This window comes from Lytechinus pictus, chromosome 6 (assembly GCF_037042905.1).
Source record: "Lytechinus pictus isolate F3 Inbred chromosome 6, Lp3.0, whole genome shotgun sequence".
Lineage (NCBI taxonomy): Eukaryota > Metazoa > Echinodermata > Echinoidea > Temnopleuroida > Toxopneustidae > Lytechinus > Lytechinus pictus.
In genome coordinates, this window is record NC_087250.1 from 24,917,820 (window position 1) to 24,940,085 (window position 22,266).

At 34.3% G+C, this 22,266-nt stretch overlaps 1 protein-coding gene across 1 annotated transcript; it reads right to left on the reverse strand.

The window, feature by feature from the left end:
• Positions 1 to 2,008: 2,008 nt before the first annotated feature.
• Positions 2,009 to 19,760, reverse strand: LOC129263972 (uncharacterized). The gene is made up of 12 exons (XM_064100498.1): positions 19,738 to 19,760; positions 18,944 to 19,123; positions 17,667 to 17,926; positions 16,952 to 17,092; positions 16,265 to 16,558; positions 15,803 to 16,051; positions 14,819 to 15,163; positions 14,423 to 14,640; positions 7,365 to 7,499; positions 6,912 to 7,056; positions 6,544 to 6,571; positions 2,009 to 5,514 (listed from the first exon to the last, which is right to left on the reverse strand). Exons 1-12 carry the CDS (start codon positions 19,758 to 19,760, stop codon positions 5,217 to 5,219), a joined length of 2,316 nt encoding a protein of 771 aa, XP_063956568.1. The 3' UTR covers positions 2,009 to 5,216.
• Positions 19,761 to 22,266: the final 2,506 nt, after the last annotated feature.

Sequence of the window (22,266 nt, forward strand, 5' to 3'; positions counted from 1 at the left end):
ATTTACAAAAAAATCAAGTCTGCTTATTAATGCCTTTTATCTATTTTAATTATTTTTTTTGTTGATATCCCTTTATTTCTTCTTTCCGGATTCCACCCTGTGCACCCCGTTAAACTCAGGGAAGAATGTTTCAAATGTTTTCTAGTTCTTACACTGTTCACAATAAGGAGATGTGATTAGGTGTATTGTTTACGCTGAAGGGAGAGGAATGGGTGCGTATGGAAAAAATATCCCAAAAGATAGAGAATTGATCTCCATGACATTAACTCACAATTGTGTCCTATTTTTTAAAAACAAGTTTGTATGATACACGTATGCCTCCCACGTAAGGCGTAAGGAAAAAAGTTTACCTAATGCATCAAATTAGATTGATTGATTAGATTCATTGCGGTAAATGAAATACAATAAATTCGATGTTCCAGCCAGATGACCAGATTTCACAAAATTAAATACGGGACAATCGACAAAGCACTATGTACCATCGGATCGACCGAGCCAGGCCAAAAAATCAACAAAAAGGCTACACAATGTTAGACTTGTTAACAAAATATAATTAAGAAAGGGGAAGGGAGTGTGAGCGGAAGAAAGAAAAGAGAAAATAATGAGGAAACAAGAAATGAATTGAGACGAAAGAAAAAAATAAGGAAAAATTAAAAGGAAAAAAGTTTGAATAAAAGAGAGAACGGTTTCCGTCATTACTTGTAATGAATAAAGAAAGAAAGAATTAAAATAAAGGAAGGGAAGATGAATAAATGTGTGAAAGAAAAAACATAAGGAGAGAAAAGAGAAAAGTAAGAAAAATGGAGGAAAAGAGAAAGAAATAAAAAGAATTCCTTCATTATTTGAAAGAAACAAAGACAGAATAAAACATGAAGGAAGAAAGGGAAAGAGGGAATAAGGGAAAACAGAATAAAAAAAAATAAAAAAATAACATCTACAAAAAAATAATCTACAATAGATTCCGATCACGCTAGTTTAAAAACATAATGGTCTATCACAAGATCACCAAAGTACATGCACATGTAAACATAATGCAATGTACGTACCCTAGGGCACCCGAGGATAAGTGCGGGCACGGCCAATATTATATAGCACGCAGGAAACTGCGGGCCCGGGAAAACGCCCTCGTCTGCTCCCCTTGAATACCCTCGGTTAGACGCAAAAGCCCCCTAGGGTGTTTGCGTGCTCGGGCGTGACGTTTCCTGCGGCCGGCACTGTATTCATAAGGCGAAACGCTTAGGCCAGTGGAGTGATATGATTAAAAATAAGTACTGTAGGCCTATAATACTCATTAAATATTTACATTGGCTCACATTAAAAATGAATATGCATTTCAGGCATAGCAGCTTCACCACGTTCAACGTTGATATTTTGCTGTAACTTGTAAGTATTGTAAGTGACTTTAAAAAAAAATAACTATGCGAATATTGACAGACTTTGACTATGAAATATTCAAAGCCATATTAACAACGAAAATATAGAGTAAAGTATTTATGAATGCATGTTATGACTATTGATTCACGTATGGCTGTTTTACTCAGGGGCCATCCGAATTCATCAACCTTCTACGAAAATATGTGTAATGAGAAAACAAAGCATTTAAATCTGAATAACTGCTGTACACATAAATGCTCTCACGAGCTCCAAAGAAAAGGCATAAAAAGCAACAATAAAGCTGGAAAGATTTATGTCATAATAATATTGAAATCAAACGCTTTATACAATATTCGTTTGCATGCCCTGCGACTCTCATGACTGAAAGTTTTGTGAGAGGTCACAATTGCATAGGGATATAGGCCTCGTTCATGTTAACAAACCTTATTGTTATTTCGATTTTTTTTTACATCTAAATACTCCAATTATGTTTAACTTTTCAAGTAAATAAAATGTTTTTGCATAATAATTGTCATACATTATGTTATCTACAAACATGTACTTACAATGTATACCATGGTTGATAAAACGTCTTAAAATATAATCATGAAAGATTAATTATTCATTGTGACTCGCTTTCATTATGATTTTTATTTCTCTTTCTGTATCAAGCCTTTTTTAAATAAAAATGTTTCTAGATTTATACATGTACAAAACATTCATCTGTTGCCGAGAAACATTCATACAACATACATGACATAGAACACAAGAATACTTAATATACAAAATCTATAGAGAAAGTAAATCAAGATATTGATTAAATTAGTTTTGTTCGCTAAAATAATTAAGCGTAAAAGTCTGCTTAAATTCTGGATTTGAAATACTGACTTTCTTGCATCGAAGTTACTGCATATATCTTATTCATCATGTTCATGTTAACAGGACCATGCTGAAAACACGTATGAATAGAATTATTATGAGAGGCCATGTATTCACAAGGTGAAACATTTAGGCCAGTGTAATGATATCATACAAATAAAAGCACTGTTGGCCCATATATCAAATATTTACATTTTCACACATTAAAATGAATATGCATTTCAGGCTTATCAGCTTCATCACGTTCAACGTGGATATTTTTTTGTAAGTATTGCAAGTGACTTTTTTTCAAAATGTTTAAACTTTGCGAGTATATATTGACAGACTTTGACTCCAAAGATATCCAGAGCCATTAACAACGGAAATTTAAAGTATTGTCATTATGAATATTGACTCAAGTATGGCTTTTTTACTCAGTGGCCAAGCGAATTCATCCACCTTCTACGAAAAATATGTGTAACGAGAAAACAAAACATTCAAATCTGAATAACTGCTGTACATATTAATGCTCTTATGAGCTCAAAAGAAAAGGCATAAAAAGCAACAACAAAAAAAGCTGGAAAGGTTTATGTCATAATAATATTGAAATCAAACGCTTTATACAATATTCGTTTGCATGCCGTGCGACTCTCATGACTGAAAGTTTTGCGATAAGTCACAATTGCATATGGATATAGGCCTCGTTCCTGTTAACAAACCTTATTGTTATCGTGGAGCGTTGTGGCCCAGTGGATTGGTCTCCGGACTCTGAAACAGAGGGTCATGGGTTTGAATCCCAACCATGGCGTAATTTCCCTCGGCAAGGAATTTATCCACATTGTGCTGCTTCGACCCAGGTGAGGTGAATTGGTACCCGGTAGGATTTATTCCTTGAACGCTTTATAGCGCATATTAATATGGCGGCTTAGCTACAGCCGGGGTAATAATATGATACCAAGTATCAAAGCGCAGTTGAGTATATACACATATTAAACTGCGCTATATAAATGGACATATTATTATTATAACTATTATTTCGATTTTTTACACCTAAATACTGGAATTCTGTTCATTTTTGAAGTAAATAAAATGTCTATGAATAATAATTGCCATACATTATGTTATCGACAAACATGTTATTGCAATGTATACCATGGTTGATGAAACGTCTTAAAATATAATCATGAAAGATTATATTATTCATTATGACTCGCTTTCATTATGATTCTTATTTCTCTTTCTGTATCAAGCCTTTTATCAATAAAAATGTTTCTAGATTTATACATGTACAAAACATTCATCTGTTGCCGAGATACATTCATACGACATACATGACATAGGAAACATGAATACCTAATATACAAAATATATAGAGAAAGTAAATCAAGATATTGATTAAAGTAGTTTTGTTCGCTAAGATACTTAAGCCTATACATGTATTACTGTTTATAATGTTTTCTGTCTAAAGGATTGAAAATTATTTTATTTCATAGCATCTAAGTTACTGCATAATATATATAATGTCAACAGAACCATGTTGAAATCGTATCTAATCTGAATGTTATGACGCCTAAATGTATTCCTAATAAAAAGATAAATAGATAATGTTACATCCGGGTAGTATTCACAGCATTGTACACAAATCGGAGCTCATGGTCCATGACTTGTCAATCAAAATATGAGAAGGAAAATATAGCCTATATGTTGTTTTCTTTCCTTTCAACATTTTATTTACTCAACATTAAAAACAAAACCACAACCAAGAAATACATAAACATGTAGGTGACTTTGCTATCATGTATCATTCATATGGGAGCAAAATGATGGTATACCTTTTTTTGTAAAAATTAATATACATTTACATTAAAAGGAATATAGTACCGACATTTATACATGTACATGTGTTACATAAAAAAAGTTAAAATGCAAACTTATATGAACCAGTGATGAATTGATATAATTTGCAGTATAAGAGCCTACACATAATTCATTCATCGGAAACAATGAGGAAAGTTAATTTAATAGGGTCTATAAATAATACATACATGGCAGTTCTAACATTGCAAACATATCTAAGTTCAAGGGTCCCGATTTTCAACACAACTCTCCGTCGGCCCTACTCGAATCACTCAATACTAACACACAAGTAAATGTAGTTCTTTTTCTATACAAGTGTATGCTATAAACACTTAGGCCTATCAAAACAGCTGGATTTTAATGGTTAAAATGATAGTCATAATAAATAAAGGTATTTATATGGCGATGTCTATACTATCTACAAACAATATTATTCAGAGGAACATTGCCATGACAATTATAACATAGTGCTCGTATACAGAACTAAACTTATGAAATTTTCAATATATGGATATAAGATTTAATAAATTGAATCTTATTTTGGTAATATTGATTGTCGAATCTCGATTATTTGTTTCCATAAAATAGATGATATAAATATGTTTTTAAAATCGAATATCATAGAACATAGTCTACATTTTGATTTTGTATGAGGTTAAACGTCCAAGCGACAACTATTAACCTTTGGAAAAGAAAATGAACTCTCTATAACTTTGCAAGGAGATCCAATAATAAATATATGAACAGATCGTGCCGATCGATACATGAATATATAACAAAACGCGAATGTAATACATTTGTCCAGTGAGCTGTTTTATCATAGATTTTCTTAAAATGAATAAGTGTACAGTGATTGTTTAATTTACGCTTAAGAAAAATATGGTGTTAAAATATAACAGCCAAAAATGTAGATATAAAATAGATAGACACGTCACACAACAAGGAGAGAATTTAAAATGTTTAATTCAAATCCAATTGTAATTCTTAACTTATATACAATAAATGCCTATATACTATAATCAAAGAGTCTATATTGATATAGAGCTAATGCGGTACATTTTGGTGATACAGACCTATTAAAAAAATGTTTCTTCGTCGACGACAAGATGTGAGAAAAGGGCCTGAGACTAACTTTTGACAAAGAGAATTTCAGCTTCATGTCTTAACCGTGCAGCCTCAAGTGCAAATTGGAGTTTCTCAACCTGCTCACTGGGTCGGACACGCCGTCTCCATTCTTCAATCATCTCCCTAAGACCTGATCTTGAGACAGTCCTGGCCGAAGAGTCAGCTCTGACCAAGTATTTCTCCACCGTTGAATAGGAGAAACCGAGTTTGTAACCAAGCTTACTTGCTTCATTTATTCCACAAACTATATCAGTCAGTACCTGTATCATGCTGTTTGAAACGAACTTCATTCGGCCTCCACTGAAATAAGGAGTAATGAAAGTGAATTGAAGAAATTAATTAGAAAAAAAAATACAGTCTGAGTTGAGCCAAGCAAAAGTAGATGCATCAAAATACTGATTTCATTTCAAGAAAAAAAAATCCTTTACATTCAACGTAAATTTTCACCATTATCATCTGATATCCTGATCTAATAGGCCCCACGTTAAAAATATGTAAATATCATAACATCCAAATAAAAAAACGAATACTCTGAGAATTAGATAGAACGAAAGGAAAATGTGTCAAATTTGGGACCATGTTATGTTGTTTTATTGTTCTAAATTTGTTAAACGGTGGGCAATTAAGCATTTTGTACCAGAATCCTTTTGCAGATAAAGTTTTTTTTTTATACCGGTGGTCTATTAATTGAATTTATTGAAACTCATTGTAGTCTTCACAACTGGAATTTATTTTTGAACCATGCGATCTGCTCCTCAGGTAAAATAAGCCCAACCACACAATTTTGAAGCAGCACAAAATTGAAATGCTGGGGATATTTACCATTCAGTTCTATAAATAAAAAAAGTAATCATAAAATCAATGAAATAAAATAACAATCGATCATTTTGTGTATATATTTTCACCTCAGGTTGTCATTTAATTGCATTAAAATGTCATATTTTAAAAACTGAATTTACGTTTTTTTTTCATCACGATGCATTATTTAAAAATCTTTTTAAAAGATAATTCATAAGTTTATGTCTGAATCGGGTTTTTAGATTTCCCTATATTTGTTTAAATGTTTGCATTTGTAACAATATTTAAAAAATGACTTGATAAAATCATAGGCGGCGGAAGCGGGGGGGGGGGGGACAGGTCCCCCTAAAATTGAGGTGGGGGACGTTCCCCCCTAAATTTTTTGTTGATAACCTTTTTTTTTTTTGTCAATTTTTTTTTTTACCTGTGTCCATCCAAAAAAATTCAGGTGGACCCCTCTAAATTTTGTGGCTTCCGCCGCCAGTGGATAAAGTTATCTTTTGTTATGTTGAAATTTTTATATTCTCATACCTTTGAGCTTTGTCGTAGTCAGGTTCCACTGTTTAAAAAAAAAAAAAAAAAAAACATATTATGTCATTTGAGTACTTTTGAACTTTTGAACGCACTGAAATATTTATTCTTTTATCAAAATATGTATTCCAAAGATGATTCGAGTTTTTTTCCGTTAAATCAAGAGCATGTCGTAAGATATATTATAAGCATCCTTTTTATACGTGATATCATGTATAATATAGAATGGAAATCAATGTGAATGTTTGGTTAATCTCATATTCAAACTATGATTGCAACTACTTCTTGCTTGTGAATTTATAAAATTGGTGTATTCGTTGGGGGTTTTTTATTCAAAGATATTCTGATCGTGTTTTTTTTCCACAAACCTTCTTTGGAGATTTCAATCTCTTGTTCTGCAAGTACGGATGGGCCTTGCTCAATGCAAACACGAACACGCTTATCATCGTTTGAGGGCGGCAGACTTATGTCTATAGTATTCCAACCTCCAGATAGTAGGCAATGCACATGAACCTTTATGAAGAAATAGGAGATAGACAATGGATTTGAGTAATTTTCATGAACTGCTTTCGATGCAACCTATTTGTAACATCTGTCATCTTCGTCGAACATATTTTGGTGCGTGATGATTTTTTTTTGTCAGCATCATTCTGAATAGATATTAAAACAAGCGATTCTAAGCTGGATGGTAAGGGCATTTTATTACCTTCTGAAAATGTATTTGGTAAATTTGGGTCACAATTATTTTCAATAAAGTATAGAAATGCGACATGACATCAAAGAGCCTGGATGACATTAAGAACAGTTCTTCAGATCCTTACAGTTTCTTGAGTCTTCTCCGAGCCAGTGAGACACGAAAGCTTGATGTTATCTTCAGCAGATTCCAGACAAAATTTGAATACAGTCGTGACTTCGTAGAATGGTTCCGACAAGCTGTAATTCTGTCCTTTCACACCCTGGAAAGAAACGTTGGTAAATATCTAGATGTCATGTGAATCACTATTTGGATAGAATGTCTGCATTTTCTTTCTAAAGTAAGACGCATTTATTGCATGAATCAATATGTAAACACACGCACAAACACACCCTTGAGAAGAAAATCTGATTTTGTAATAATATTTAAGAAGGAAAACTTCTCAAAGACGCTCTGAAGTACCTCAAAATTTGACTACGTAGCAGTAAATATATATATATATATATATATATATATATATTTATATATATATCTATACCAATATATATATATATATATATATATATATATATATATATATATATATATATATATATACTTCGGGAATACTATCATTGTATAGAGTGCTCAATGTCCTTCACAGGAAGAGCTTTGAATAATAAACACAAGTTCACAAGGTTGACTGGAGGTTCATCAAATTTAATTGCAACTCTGAGTTTCACGCAACCTACGTGAGGTGCGATCGTCAGGCAAGTTGCCTGACGATCGCACCTCACGTAGGTTGCGTGAAACTCAGAGTTGCAATTAAATTTGATGAACCTCCAGTCAACCTTGTGAACTTGTGTTTATTATATATATATATATATATATATATATACATCTTGGTTTTCCACGTATTGGCAATAATAATAATAAGACATCAGAAATGCGAAACAAATTCACGAGTAATGCAGTTTTTGCAGTGCCAACAATTAAGTTCTTTTATTCACTCTCCAAATTTTTGGTAGACATCTACCTTCTTCAGGGAAGATTCGTGAATTGTGACAACTTTGAATGACAGTTGTTTTTATTAAAGCGTGCGCGATCTCAGCGGGACAAGGGTAACCACTGCTAGGTGCGCAAAATGCTGTTATGAATGTATAGTGCGCGCTTTTGGGTAATAGACCATTAATGACGTAAGTTACGTAATAATAAAAGAGAAAGTCAAGAAGGGGCCTAAGCTTTCGATCCTAGCAGAATCTTCATCGGAGGCAAAATGATAAAAGATAAAAATAATAAAAGAGTATGATTTAGGTTTCGTAACAATAAAAAGATTTCGTAATAAAAAGAGTGTCTAGCTGAGACCGCGCACGCTGCACATTGCACAGAGAGATAATAATAAACAAGATAGCAGAATTAAGGAAATTAAGGCAAAGAGGAGAAAGATATGATTATCTATAGAATGTGAATGCGTTGAGCCAAGACAGATCTTTGTTGAGGCCACTTTCAAACGTGCGGCTTTTGACGATATGTCTCAGCTCAGCCCATTTCCGTTCCTCTGCCGATCTGTATCCTCCGCCGAAGATGCAGACTTTGATATCTTTGACAGAGTGATTAGGGAGGTTGATGTGAGAAAGAACAAATCATTCCAAAATACTATGCTAGCGTGATTGGTAAGAAAGGGAAATAAACAACAAAGATGACAAAATAGCAAACAACAGCGGGAAATTAAGGTAGAATGGAATGAGTCAAAAGTTCTATTGGAAAATTAAGAAAACGGACAAGAAAAAAACAGAGAACTATAAACACAACCGGGCTTTTATTTCGTTTTATTTTTTTATTTTGAATTTATTATTATGTTTTTTTCTCTTTTTAGGGGGGTTCTCTCTCCTCCAAATTTAATCATTCAATCTTACAAAGACTTGTTGCACAAGGCATTTGCATGTTCTAATTCTTTATCTGTTACTGTGTTAGAATAAAATATTGCTGTGCTTGATATCGATCCGAATCAGCATTCATGTTGGAGGTGCCGTGACCGAGTGGTCTAAGGTGCCTGGCTATACATGGAGAGTCCGGGATCGATCCCCGCGGCTACGACACCTTTGCTCTTATATCCTTCATTCAGATAAATGGAAATGCTTTACGCATTATTTGTAAGTAGGTGTGCACTTGTTTGTTTAAAAAAATAAAAAGCGTATCTCCCCTAATCTATCCTCTGTTGGAAATAATTATAACGGGACTTTACTCAGGGTACCTCCTCGCTCTTTTTGTTGTAGAATTAAGACGTTTATGTCAAGGTTTTTTTTCTGCACCACTTTTAGAATCATTATAAACCTTTTTCTATTGCCTTTTTTCATTAATATACCTTTATGTATTTTGTACTAATTTCAAATCATTCCAATGCTGTAAATTATACCCCCCCCCCAATGATCGGTAATAGACGATATTGAACAAATTATTCGCGTTTTTGTTCTCACTGTCTCAATCTAACATAAGCATTAATAAAACATGAGCACACAAGCCATTAGTAAAGGTGAGGTACAAATTATTTTGAAGGCCCATCTTACCATTATTCTTACAAGGGATAGTTTTTTTTTTTAACATGCGGTTAAAGTTAAGGTCATAATGACTCGCTTGATAGATTACATGTCAAGAGTCCGGGTGAGAGTAAACGCCATCGACATTCAAGCAAGCCGATGGCACAATTGGAATACTCCCTCCTCCGTGGTTTTAGGTCCAACCTTTTATATCATGACATTCTTTTTCTTTCACGAAGATTATTATAAAACCCCGGTTTAACCACTGATGTGTAGAAGATAATTGATTGACATGGAACGTTGTTTCGTCTTGCAGTCGCGCGTGACTTGCAAGTTGACTATTGTTCTCAAAGCAGCCTCCTCATTGGTTAATCATTTCGCCTTTTTTGGCAAGCGGTTATTAGGGCATTTCGGTTAGCTCGGCGGTGGCAAAATAGATTTTTTTCATGGAGCAGGGTCAAAACGGAAGTCAAACTTCGAAGGCGTTTTTCTCTTGATTTTTATTTTCAAGAGCCCAATTCTTCTTGCATTCTAAGGCTAATATCTCTACTAATATTTACTTTTAAGGGTCGAGTGATATATCAAATTAAAGGTAAAGAAACGGGGTATAATAATCACTAAAAAAATTGGATTTGGAACATTCCGACTTGTCTCTCATTTCGGTATGTCGAGTCACATATATATATATATATATATATTGTAACGAAATGAAAGGTTTATTTGATTATCAGTATTGTTTTGGAACGGCAAAGTCTGTAGAATAATTTTTAATCCATATGCATAGTTGTATAGCGAAATTCATTAATCGCTTGTAATCGATTATGTAGTGATTTCCTGTAAAAAATGTAATTATGCCTTTTTGCTGAGAAATATCGAAGTTTACAACTGTATAATTGTTTTAGCTAATTATCTTTAATAATTTTACACTGTTTGGATATACAAAAGAAGTGACAATCACCATTGTCTTAGCTGAAAAGATTTATTCTATGACTTTACCTATTTTCAAAAAGTGATAAAATTTTAGTGCCTGACAAGCTCCCTCTGGAATCGATTAGTTAGATCGATACAGGTCATAAAAATGTATACTAATAACACTAGAGGGCGTACTTCGTCAAATCTCTGTGATTACGCGGAGACCGGCCGCCATTACTCGATAGGTTTTCGCAGCCTGCCATGCGCGTACATTACCTATGGGGCATGTACAGTGATAGCACAGAAACGGAACAAAATGATGACATACGAGCTTGAAAGCAAATGGAAAAGCAAAATATTGTAAATCGCACTGGATTAAAGTTCAAATTAACAAAGAATCTATCAAAACTAAGGACAAAACTGCCTATATCGACCTATCTATAGGGCATAATATATCCTACAAATAATACAGTCCTACGATAATATGATCCCCAATCGTTTTTGCTTTGGTCATAACATTTCGATGTATCATATATATGACTTCTTTTTTTCTGATGATTTGGAAGGGATGAATATTAAAAATAACATGCAGCTCGGCCTAGGCATATCGTTCAAGGTCCTGCAAATTTAATATGATCTGGTGTTCAAGTTGACCTCAGAAATTTCATAGGCCCTTTCACAGTGTCTGATGCATCCGAGACACAAGCTATCGAAAATAACACGATTGCATTTTTTTTTCAAGCATAGTTTCCTAATTACTATGATGCTGATTGCTGATAATTTATTTCTTTACTTATGATAATTTTTACAATTCATTTTCCATATAGATATACACATAGAAATCATATATAGAATATAGAGCCTATAACTCCTTTCCCCATGGTTTTAAACGTCGATGTAACCAACATCACAATAACTCGTGAGTCATAAAATGACTTTTATTGATAATATTTGAAAATGATTTATGCATTGGTCCAGTTAATTGATAAGTTAATGATTTAAATTTCCAATGCTGTCAACCATCCGGTCATATTGATTACTTATATAATTACGCGCGAGCAATTAAGAAATGTTTGTTGACAGCAAAATTTGCATATCAAATGCACGCATGCAGTATAGTACAATTTTGCAATGTACAGGAGGCCATGGGGTAAAGTGTAGGATGTTTACCGTGTGTTATTGACTTGCAAACATTTCAATATTTCGGAGAGTAAACAAATTACAATGCGTGTTTAACGCAACATAGAACAATTTCACTTTGATTTTCTGGAAAGTCTTTGATTCACTCCGGCTGAAATGCTATGCAGATCGGCAAACCGGCTGAAATATTCTGTTGATATAATTATGGCCGGAGTTTGTGATCCTATAATGATTGGACCAATATTATGTGAACAAATCAAGGATAGAATAATAAGAAGGAGAGGAATAAGGAGGAGAAGAGAAGAAAAATGGCGGGAAGATATTTGTATTATAATACAAAGATTGTTATTACTAAAACTAAGTGTAAAAAACCAGTTGATAACAATATCATGAAAGAGATTCATAAATGCAAACTTAATAAACTTATATAAAAACGGTTGCAAAATTGTGAGTACTAAAACCAAACATAATATTATTTGAATATTGCAAAACTGAAAATACTTGGAATAAGATGTTATACAAACTGTCAGCTGTTGAGTGATCATCATAATTACCTGTCTTGAAATTGTGTTAATTAACTGTGTCTGTGTTAAATTTATGGCAAAGATTTCCAAACACTGGCACCGGCCTATGTCATAAACCGGTAGACATGCGTTTTGCATATTCAGTTTTGTTTGTCACTTTAAAAATATATCTAATTTGATCTTCTAATTTTATTCTTTTAATTTCATTGGCTAGCCTATGGACCTGAGTCTGATTATTCAGGTTTGTTTTATAATAAGGTTTTCATGGATGAACAAAATTATAATATCATTTACATACGGGGCCGCAGAATGATTTTGAAACAGGGGGTGCATAAAATCACAATCATTTATTATGTCATGTTCATTTTCACTTTAGGGAGGGATCCATGCAGTCGTGCCCCTATTTTATTTTTATCATAGTGTGTCAAAGTAATTTTGATTGGGTGCGTATGACACTTTAATTACACCCACCCCTTAAAAAGCGAATAAAAAATCGATTCTAGAATGTACACTGGTGTAACGCCAAGAAAAGTAATGAGATACCCTTTATACTACTTGCTATTATAATAGCGCATAATCAAAGATCAAAACACTAACTTATACAAATTATTGTTAATGATATATTTCTTACAAATTAAAGCAAGTTACATATAGTAGGCCTATATAGAAATTAAAATATTATATCCAACAGGAACAAATTGGTCATAAGAACATCAAGTAACGTGAATTAAGGAAATGTGGATAAGGACGATGCATAGGTAGGGATATCCAGCGGAGAAGATGGGCTAATTCACTGTCTTTTGAATTAATTGTCAATTTTTCCATTAATGTACGTTTATATTTTTATTTTTATCTGATATGATAAATATTATTATCTATTATCATCTAAAATAGGCCTTTAAACAGAGAGGTAAATGCAAAAATTATAAGAGAATTTCATCCCGAGAAGTCAGGTATAAATGCCAAATTCACAGCATAATCCCCATGTAATCACACTAATGATTAATTGAGATGCAATTTGTCATTAATATTTTCGATCGTAATGAGGTTGGATTCTTTTCTTCAAGAAAAAAGGCCGGAGACGGCATTCCTTTTTCACAGCGTTACAACGCACGAGCTATGTGTACATCCGGGTACTTCTGTAAATCAAGACCTATCGAGCAATGGCCGACCACGCTCCGCGCAATCACAGACGTTAAGTACGCGCGCCTATGGCGACTCCGCACTCTAGCGTAATTAGTATACATCTCTATGATACAGGTCTACTTTCTGCTCGATTACAAACCAGGCTACTATGCCGACAAGTAGTATTTCCTACCATAAACTCTGCTCAAGTTCTACTTAATCCTGCTGCGACAGGGTGAGCATGTATTCTAGTAAAGTTTGAAGAAAGAAATTCTTAGTACTCATGCTTGTCGTTATGTTGAGTACAGAGCTACAGAATGCATGGTCTGAAAGCAGAAGCACGAAAGTGTTGGAAGTACTGACTGGAAAAAGTGAGAAGTACGGAAAATACTGACTTTACCGAAGTACGGAAAATACTGACTTTTCCGAAGTACGGAATATACTGACTTTACTGAAGTACGGAAAATACCGACTTTCCTGAGATACTGAAAATACTGACTCGAGAGAAGATACGGAAAGTACTGAGACGAGAGAAGAGACGGGAAATACTGACCTTACCGAGATTCCGAGATGAGTGAGGATGCTTGAAAGTTCTGATATTACCGAGATACTGAAATTACGGAAATACTGAATGCTGGGTATTCGGTCTTCAACATGGTTGTGCGGTTCCACGAGATATGATATAAGATATTGTGAAGGAGTAAAGAGTCAGAAGTGAAGAAAGACGGACTTTACATCAACTGGTTGTATATTGCAGCTGAAACGAACCAGCTCGTCAGGAAAGAAAGTCGATTCGGCTACAATATAAATATATATACTGCTACGTAATCAAATTTTGAGGTACTTCAGAGCGTCTTTGAGAAGTTTTCCTTCTTAAATATTATTACAAAATCAGATTTTCTTCTCATTTAACCCTTGCTCAGGCATGGAATGCGATTCTTGAAAATCAACATAGGGCCTAAACATACTGCATAGTCTTTGTTGTAAGGATGTGCAATGTAGATTCGTAGAGCGGGCTGTGTGGGGTTTCTCATGAACAGAGGCTGTGATACTTCACATATGAACTGAACTCCATGAATATCGCTTGAAGACAGAGCAAAGTACTGAAGATGACGCGTTGAGAAGGTAACCCTGCCTTCGGAGGTTTCGACAGATTTAGGAAGCAATGTCCTGTACCCGAATTCTCCTAGAATATGCAAAAGACAAGAAAATATTTAGTGTTAAAAATAAATTATCGTGTTGAGTCCAAATGTGACTGCATATCAATATGAAGAGTTTCATATTAACACCCCCAAAGCAGACAAAAAATCAAACAAGAGAATTAATTCATATTAGAAACGTATACTAACTAAATTTGATATTACCTGGACCTATTTTGCTGTAAAGCTTTACACTCAAGTCTTTCTTCTTTTGCTTGTCTTGGTCTGGTGTGATGCAATGAGGAAGCACTGTAGTTGCCGATTTGAGAAGGTCATGGTTGAAGGAACACTGGATGATCGGTGTTATGAGAACCTCGCCAGCATCCAGGGGTAACTTGGATGAACTTCCTTTTAGGACAGTGAGAGTAACAAGTGATCTCATTCCTTTGGGAATCGCTCCTGAAGGAATGGACACTCTGATGCCAATGTCATCTAGCTTCAGCTCTCCACCATCGTGATCAATGATGCCATGTGTAAACGGAATAAAGAAACCCGGGTGATGTTGCATGGCTGTTATTGGGAAGTATAAAACATGGGGTCAGCAAATAGATATCATGGATATTGTGGCCTTTTCAAGAGAAGATCTTTCAATATCATACTTGTACATTCAATGATTTAAACTTGAAATGGAGTGATTAAAATAAGATGAAACATCAATAAATATTCTATTGAAATACGATAGATGAAGAATAACCTGTAGCACATTTCCTAACACTGATACGTACATTCTAGAAATGAATGAACACACATTGAATTCGCCTCCAAGTTCTATTGATTGCACAATGATACGCTGAAGAATGAAGCAGAATCACTATTGATGGGTTAGAGCTACAAGGGTCGGCAAATAGCTATTGTTGGGTTCTTTAAGTGATGATCTTTCAGTGAATAAAACTAGAACTGGCATGATTATTATATGAGTAAGCATCCATCAACATGTCTCTTTCAATGAATTACAATAGTTGAAGATTAGCTATGGTAAATTTCCTAACCTCGAAACGTGCATTCAATAAATATCACGAATGAACACACATCCTGAATTCGGTTAAACTAACAAAAGCTTTATACGCCTTTCCTACAAGAATTTATATATTATTTACTTTTAAAACAATTTTAACTTTGATATTTTCGTACATGGCTGCAAGTGCCTACCTGTAGCTATGTGTTCTGCAGCATCAGTGAAATTAAAAGCTTGAGTAATTTCAAGCAACATCAGCCTTGTTCCTCCTTGTTTGACCCATCTATGAAGCATTTGGAGAATCACCCGACGTATCAAGGCAGGTTCAAAGGTCAAATACGATGACATCACCTGAATAATTTCAGAAGCTGGTAGAACCAGCCGTTGGGTGAGGTCGATGAAGTCTGGAGTTGTACGAATCTTGGCAGAGATTTCACCAATACCTTTTTCATAGGGGAACATAATCACATAATAACCTAATGTTGAATGAGGACTCATGTTTCCCATATGCCAAAATATATACTAAAACATTTTTTTAATATTTTTTGTTAATCATTTTGACCAGTTTCCATTCCAACGACATTATCTACAAAAAGCGTGTTAAAATTAATACCAGTAAAGGAGAATTATTACTAAAATGTAATTCGTTATCCAACCTGTGTAAGTATCTCCGATGCTGTATCCTTGAAGAAGCGCAGCCATCTTCTCTCCCTTCTCTTGTCTTCCTAAACGTCTACACCATTGATGAAGGAGTTTCCATGCTAGTCTCTCCATTAATGCAGGGTCGCGAGGAGCAATAAGACTTATGATGTCATTAACGTCCAAACGAAGAGCTTTAGCTACTTGTAAGGCCACCGTGACATTCGCTACTGGACGAACAACTGCACAAAGTTCTGAATTACCAGGTGAACCTCCATACTCGTCGAAGTCTCCAACAATTTCATCTTTGTCTACGATTTAATAAGAAATGTTGGCTTAACGTTTTAATAAAGATAACCTGTTACACCCTGCGTACACATAATTGATAACAACTTCATCTGAATTTTGTCTTCAGCATAAATGTTGCCGATAATTCAGGGTTTTAAGCTTCAGATATGTGCATCTTTATTGTTACTATGACTCTTTTATTTTCCTACTAAGCCCCCCCCCCCACCCCCCCCCCTCTCCATCCCTCACACCCCGATCAGTTTATACACCCATAAGCGATCATTATTTTATCTATAACCCCCCCCCCCTGCGCTTTAGAAAAGTTCGCTAGGTAGATGGCGCATAATAAATACTGTATCTATAATTATTTATTAATCACACCCTCTCTCTCCATCCATACCCTGCTTCATTCGTACCTGACCCTAAGTATTCGATGATCTTCCAATCGTCATTGTCTTCCTCTTCATCTTGTGCTGGTTCTTGTTGTGGTGATGGGTCAGCATTTACTTCCGGGTCGAGAGCAATCTCACCATCATCTTCATCTCTATTCTCATCATCTGCATAATATGGTATATATTGAGAGGGTTTAATGCATATGGGAATCTTACTTGATAATAAACCTTTGAAACTCATCGTATTGTGCCGTACAAATCAGTGGTTTGCTGTTTACCAGCGATCCCCCCCCCTAAAGAAATAAATATAAATCACAGGAAAATATTGACCGTGTTTTGGAGTTAATGGCGTTTTCTTTTAATTATTTACTCGCCATATTTTGACGAGGCAAGTGCTATCCACTTCTATTTGTACGGTCGACCGTTTCTGTGAAAAAAAAAAAATGTTTTGACAACTATAGTGAAGCCCGGCATAAATGCTTGTTCGCGCTTGCTGTTTCAATTATCATTTGTAAATTTGTACTTTTTTTCTTCAAAGAACCATACAAAATTTTAAGGTATAGGTGGATATATGATTTCTTTCATTATGCATTATGCTGTGAAATAAAAAGGACCATTGCAATAAATTTTGACAAGTTATATAAATTACTGAAATCGAACACCACTATACTAAAACAACTTAATATCATTTTTTTTTCATTAATTTTGCATGTTCTTTTCTTAACATGATGTCGAGTACCATTCATGTCCGTAGCTTTTGAGGCCTCTTTCAACGATTTCCAGACGGTCCTAAGTTTCTCATCCGGTTTATCTGATGATATCTGAGATGCTTTCCACATCGAGAGCATTTGGATGTTAGCATCTTTCCTATTGTACAGGGATCGATGCTCGATGTGGTGTAATTCTATCTCGTCAAATCCAAGTTGAACCCCGATTTCATAGAACTTCTCTTTGCTGATATGACGGGCAACTTGTAACAGCGTTGTATCAGGAATCTCTCTGTATCATTGGATTGAAATCATGAATTCACTATTGGTAATTTAAGCCATTATAATACATATCAACTTGAAACAAATCAAGTAACAACATTGATATTTTTTCATCATTAATGTAATTCAGAAGACATATTCAATATTCAAATGATTTACGTCCAATTTCCAATGTTTTGAATAGAGTAGAAAATATTTTCCCTTACACATTATTTTCATATATTGCTGGCTTTTTTTTCCATTTGTCTATGATAACACGTAAACTATACATACTAAAGAAACTTACTCGGTCGGGTCAATGTCTTGATGGGAGTAGACGATTCCGAGGTGAGAGCAATGTAAAGAAATGATCATGACAAAATAGATTTGTAGTAGAGAGAGAAAAAAAAAATCAATGATAAACTTCATGATCACTGAACGATTGCTATACATAATAATGCATGTTGATCCTCCAACAAACCTAAATGATCTTAAAATACAAACGAGAAAGTGGAGAATCATGCAACTCAATTTACATGCAATATACAAGAGTTATGTAGTGCCCTTTTAGAAATTGCCAAATACCCAAACTGTCAATTTTTCAGTTAATTTACAAAACAAAGATGAAACCATTATTTATTTTAAATTAGTAACAAGATGAAAAACAAGACTAAAACCATTTTTAAATCCACAAACAAAAATGAAATTCACTATTCTTTTTTTGTGTGATAAAGGACTACAGAGATCAGCTACAAACTGATAAGAAATTGTCATATATCTGTACTGTCCATTTTCAAGCAATATTTGTGATTTTACAAACGAAGATACAACTACGTCATAAATCTGGAAGAATTCATTCTGAAACTAGTAACAAAAATAATTCTTATCCATCTTTGAACATACAACAGGTTACATATTTACAACAAACGCGAAACTCAAACCTGGAAAGGTTGTATCATTTGATGATGAGTTGCATGATTCCATAAATGTGATGAGAGTATTCTTTGCTGATAGGGTAGATGATTGTCTCCCCCTCCATACCACCAACATGTCATAGGCGGCTTGCTGCCTGTCTCTGAATCTCCTGTACTCTACCCGATCTAACTCAGCTACGGTGAAACCAAGAGCTATGCCCAAATCATAGAATTGATTTACGTCCATTGTCTGGGCTATTGTCAGGATGTCTATGTCCGATTGTAGGTCACTGTTCTTCACTTTTTCTATTGTCCTAGAAGATAGATTGAAATAATAAATGCGTAGTGTTAAAATATCACAAAATTACTGTTCAACGATTAATGAATTTAAATTACATACTATTTAATATATATATATATTAAATAGTATGTAATTTAAATTCATTAATCATTGAACAGTAATTTTGTGATAAAGTATACAGAGCACGTGCATTAGGGTATAACATTGGGTTGCCAGAGCATGTATAGTTGAATGGGGTTACTGAAGGGGTACATGTGTATTGTTTACATAAGGGGTACTTAGTGGTCATTACTACATGGTTACAAGTGAGTAATATATATATATATATATATATATATATATATATATATATATATATATATATATATATATATATATACAGTGTGTATCAAAAAAAGTTTACACTTTGAAAAAGGCCTGGGAATTAAAAAATATACAACATGCGGGTAATTTTTTTCACATATATTCTTGGGATTGGGTCTCATCTATCCAATGAAAGTAAACATTTTGACAGAATGTTACACTTGAATTAGCACTGTCCATTTTTGTAAAGCTCGCAGAAATCTGTTTGCGCAGAAATGCTTGTTTTCACGCTGTATCAAGGGGAAAAGGCGAAATCTAACTTACCCTGCGAAACATTTCTCATACATTTTCCTTGCACTTTCAGTCAATTGAAGTAAAACGGATACATGCACGAATTTTGTAACAATTTTGTCACAAAAATTAACACTTAGTAAGCACAACCTTTACCTATTTTGTGCCAGCTTGATCTGAGGACATAACTAAATCTAAAGAAAAGCTGATATCAGACATCTCCAACATTTTTTCACTAAGTTTGTATCATTTAAAGTGGGTTTACATTTCATTTTTCATTTAATACTTATTTCTCCACACTTTTCCCAAGCTTGACAAATGACAATGATTACCAAAATGAAAATCAAGCCTAACCCATTTCATGAAAATCACAGCTCAGTGTAAAGCAAATATCGTCATGATGGCCTCAGGGTATGGGGGAGTGGGGCGGGGCGCAATGCACACTTCGAAGTGTTTTGGGCAAGGAAACAAGTTAAAAAAGGTAAAAGATATCTTCAAATCTATGTCACTAGCTAAATTCCATGTGTTCCTCATGATTAAGGTTTACTTTTATTCGCATAACTATTTCAAAGTTCTGCGCAAATCATTTTTCACAAACTTTTCAAAAGTAAGTGGTGCTTACTCAAGCAGAAATATTTTTCGACAGTTATATCGTATTTCCTTTAATGGATCTGTACTGGTCAATGTTAAAATGTCTAAAAATCTTCAGGATATTACAAATGTATAATTCTACATGACTTTTTCTAAGTGTAAACTTTTTTTGATACGCACCGTATATACATATATATATATATATATATATATATATATATATATATATATATATGTGTGTGTGTGTGTGTGTGTGTGTGTGTACATAATTTTGAGAAGTTGATTGAAAATGATGTCGTCACACGTCCAACCGAGTCAAAAAGGATATTAAATGAAAAAAATTAGATATCTATTTTTAAGGAACACAATGAGCCCCCTTGAACGAAAAAAAAATCTAACCGTGTTAACCGATAGAAATTTACCTAATGAAGTATGCCTCTTCAGAGAGAGTTGGGCTTTCCGGTCCATCTAAAACCAAGAGAAAATGACGAGAGAGTTTGACATAAAACGAACATTCCTCTGTTTTCTGTTTACAATGAGAATACACTTTTACTTTATCATTTGAAAATAATCATCGGCATTAACAGATCATGAAGTGTATATTTAATGCCAACGATAGTGTCAAAGAATGTGTAATGTACATGATGTGCACTATGTTATAGTGGTATATTGAATACCGTTCATCTTAGTGCATGGAAATAAATGACATCTCAAAGTAAAACGGTGGTTTCGGATAGGTAATTACAACGGCAATACGTTTATCCATTTTTTCAGTGATTGAAATAAGAAACATAACATTTTGTTTTAATATCATTTGAAATATAAAACCTGAAATTCTACCTGAATATTTAATGACAAAGGCAATAGATCGTGATATCCCAAGCTTCCCAGCCTGTGTTATCGTTATGGTTATCACTGCAAAGTTTACATCGTCTTCAATGGACGGTACGTAAAGCGATATACATTGGCTCATCTGTGCTTGAAGATCCCTAAGAGAAACAATCTGTTTGGGGAAAAAGAACGGCACCAGAATAGTGAAATGCATAAACTGCCAAGATCCCCCCCCCCCTCAAAAAAGGCATTCTTTAACTTGCTTCAGAATTAGTTTTTTGCTAACAAACAGTCGGATTGCAAAGAAAACCCATAAAAGATGTTATAAAGCTCGATTACCTGGCATTCAACTTCTACACCCTCACGATGGCATGTGATTGTGACGTCACCAGACCTTGTTTCAAAGCTGAATGGAACCGGGCGATGGCATCTATGGCACGACTGTTGCCTCGACTCCTCTTGTATAACCTACAAGGATTGTAATATTCTATTTTTATTTATATCATTTTGTCCGCCAATATACAGTTACAGATCTGAAAAGTCTTTATTTCATGCAATCTTTCGACAAATTTATATAAGTATTTCAGTGATGCAATTTTTCTAATCAATATAATCAATTGAAATCCAAGAAATACTGTTCTGCCTGCAAATATTCGTATCATAAATAAATAAATAATAATGTCATACCAAATGTGAACTTGAACCACAGATTGGTAAAAGAATCATAACGTTTTCAAAGCAGCTGTGAAATGGTAAACATGGTAAATGACCGAGAAGTATTCTGGAGCGATGTTGTTTATACGTACCGCTTCGTTTCCAGGAACGCCGTTATACAACTGAAGATTAACTGCAAACTCTTGTCCTCTTTCGATCCTATATGGGATGTATGGAGAACACATAACTTGCTGTCTGATCACCTGTTGTTCAAGAGGAATCAGAATCCACCACTCCGCACAGCGATCAATGTACAGCTCAAGGTATTTCTTATACAGTCTGCAGTACGGTGGCTTCTCTGGTGAGATGGATGAATGCTTCCTGGAAGTTCTTGGTAGATCTTGTTTTACCAGTACCCAGAATAGAAAGATCAGTTAAAATGGAATGAATTATGTCAGAACATTCAAGATCGTAAACATTGTCAGA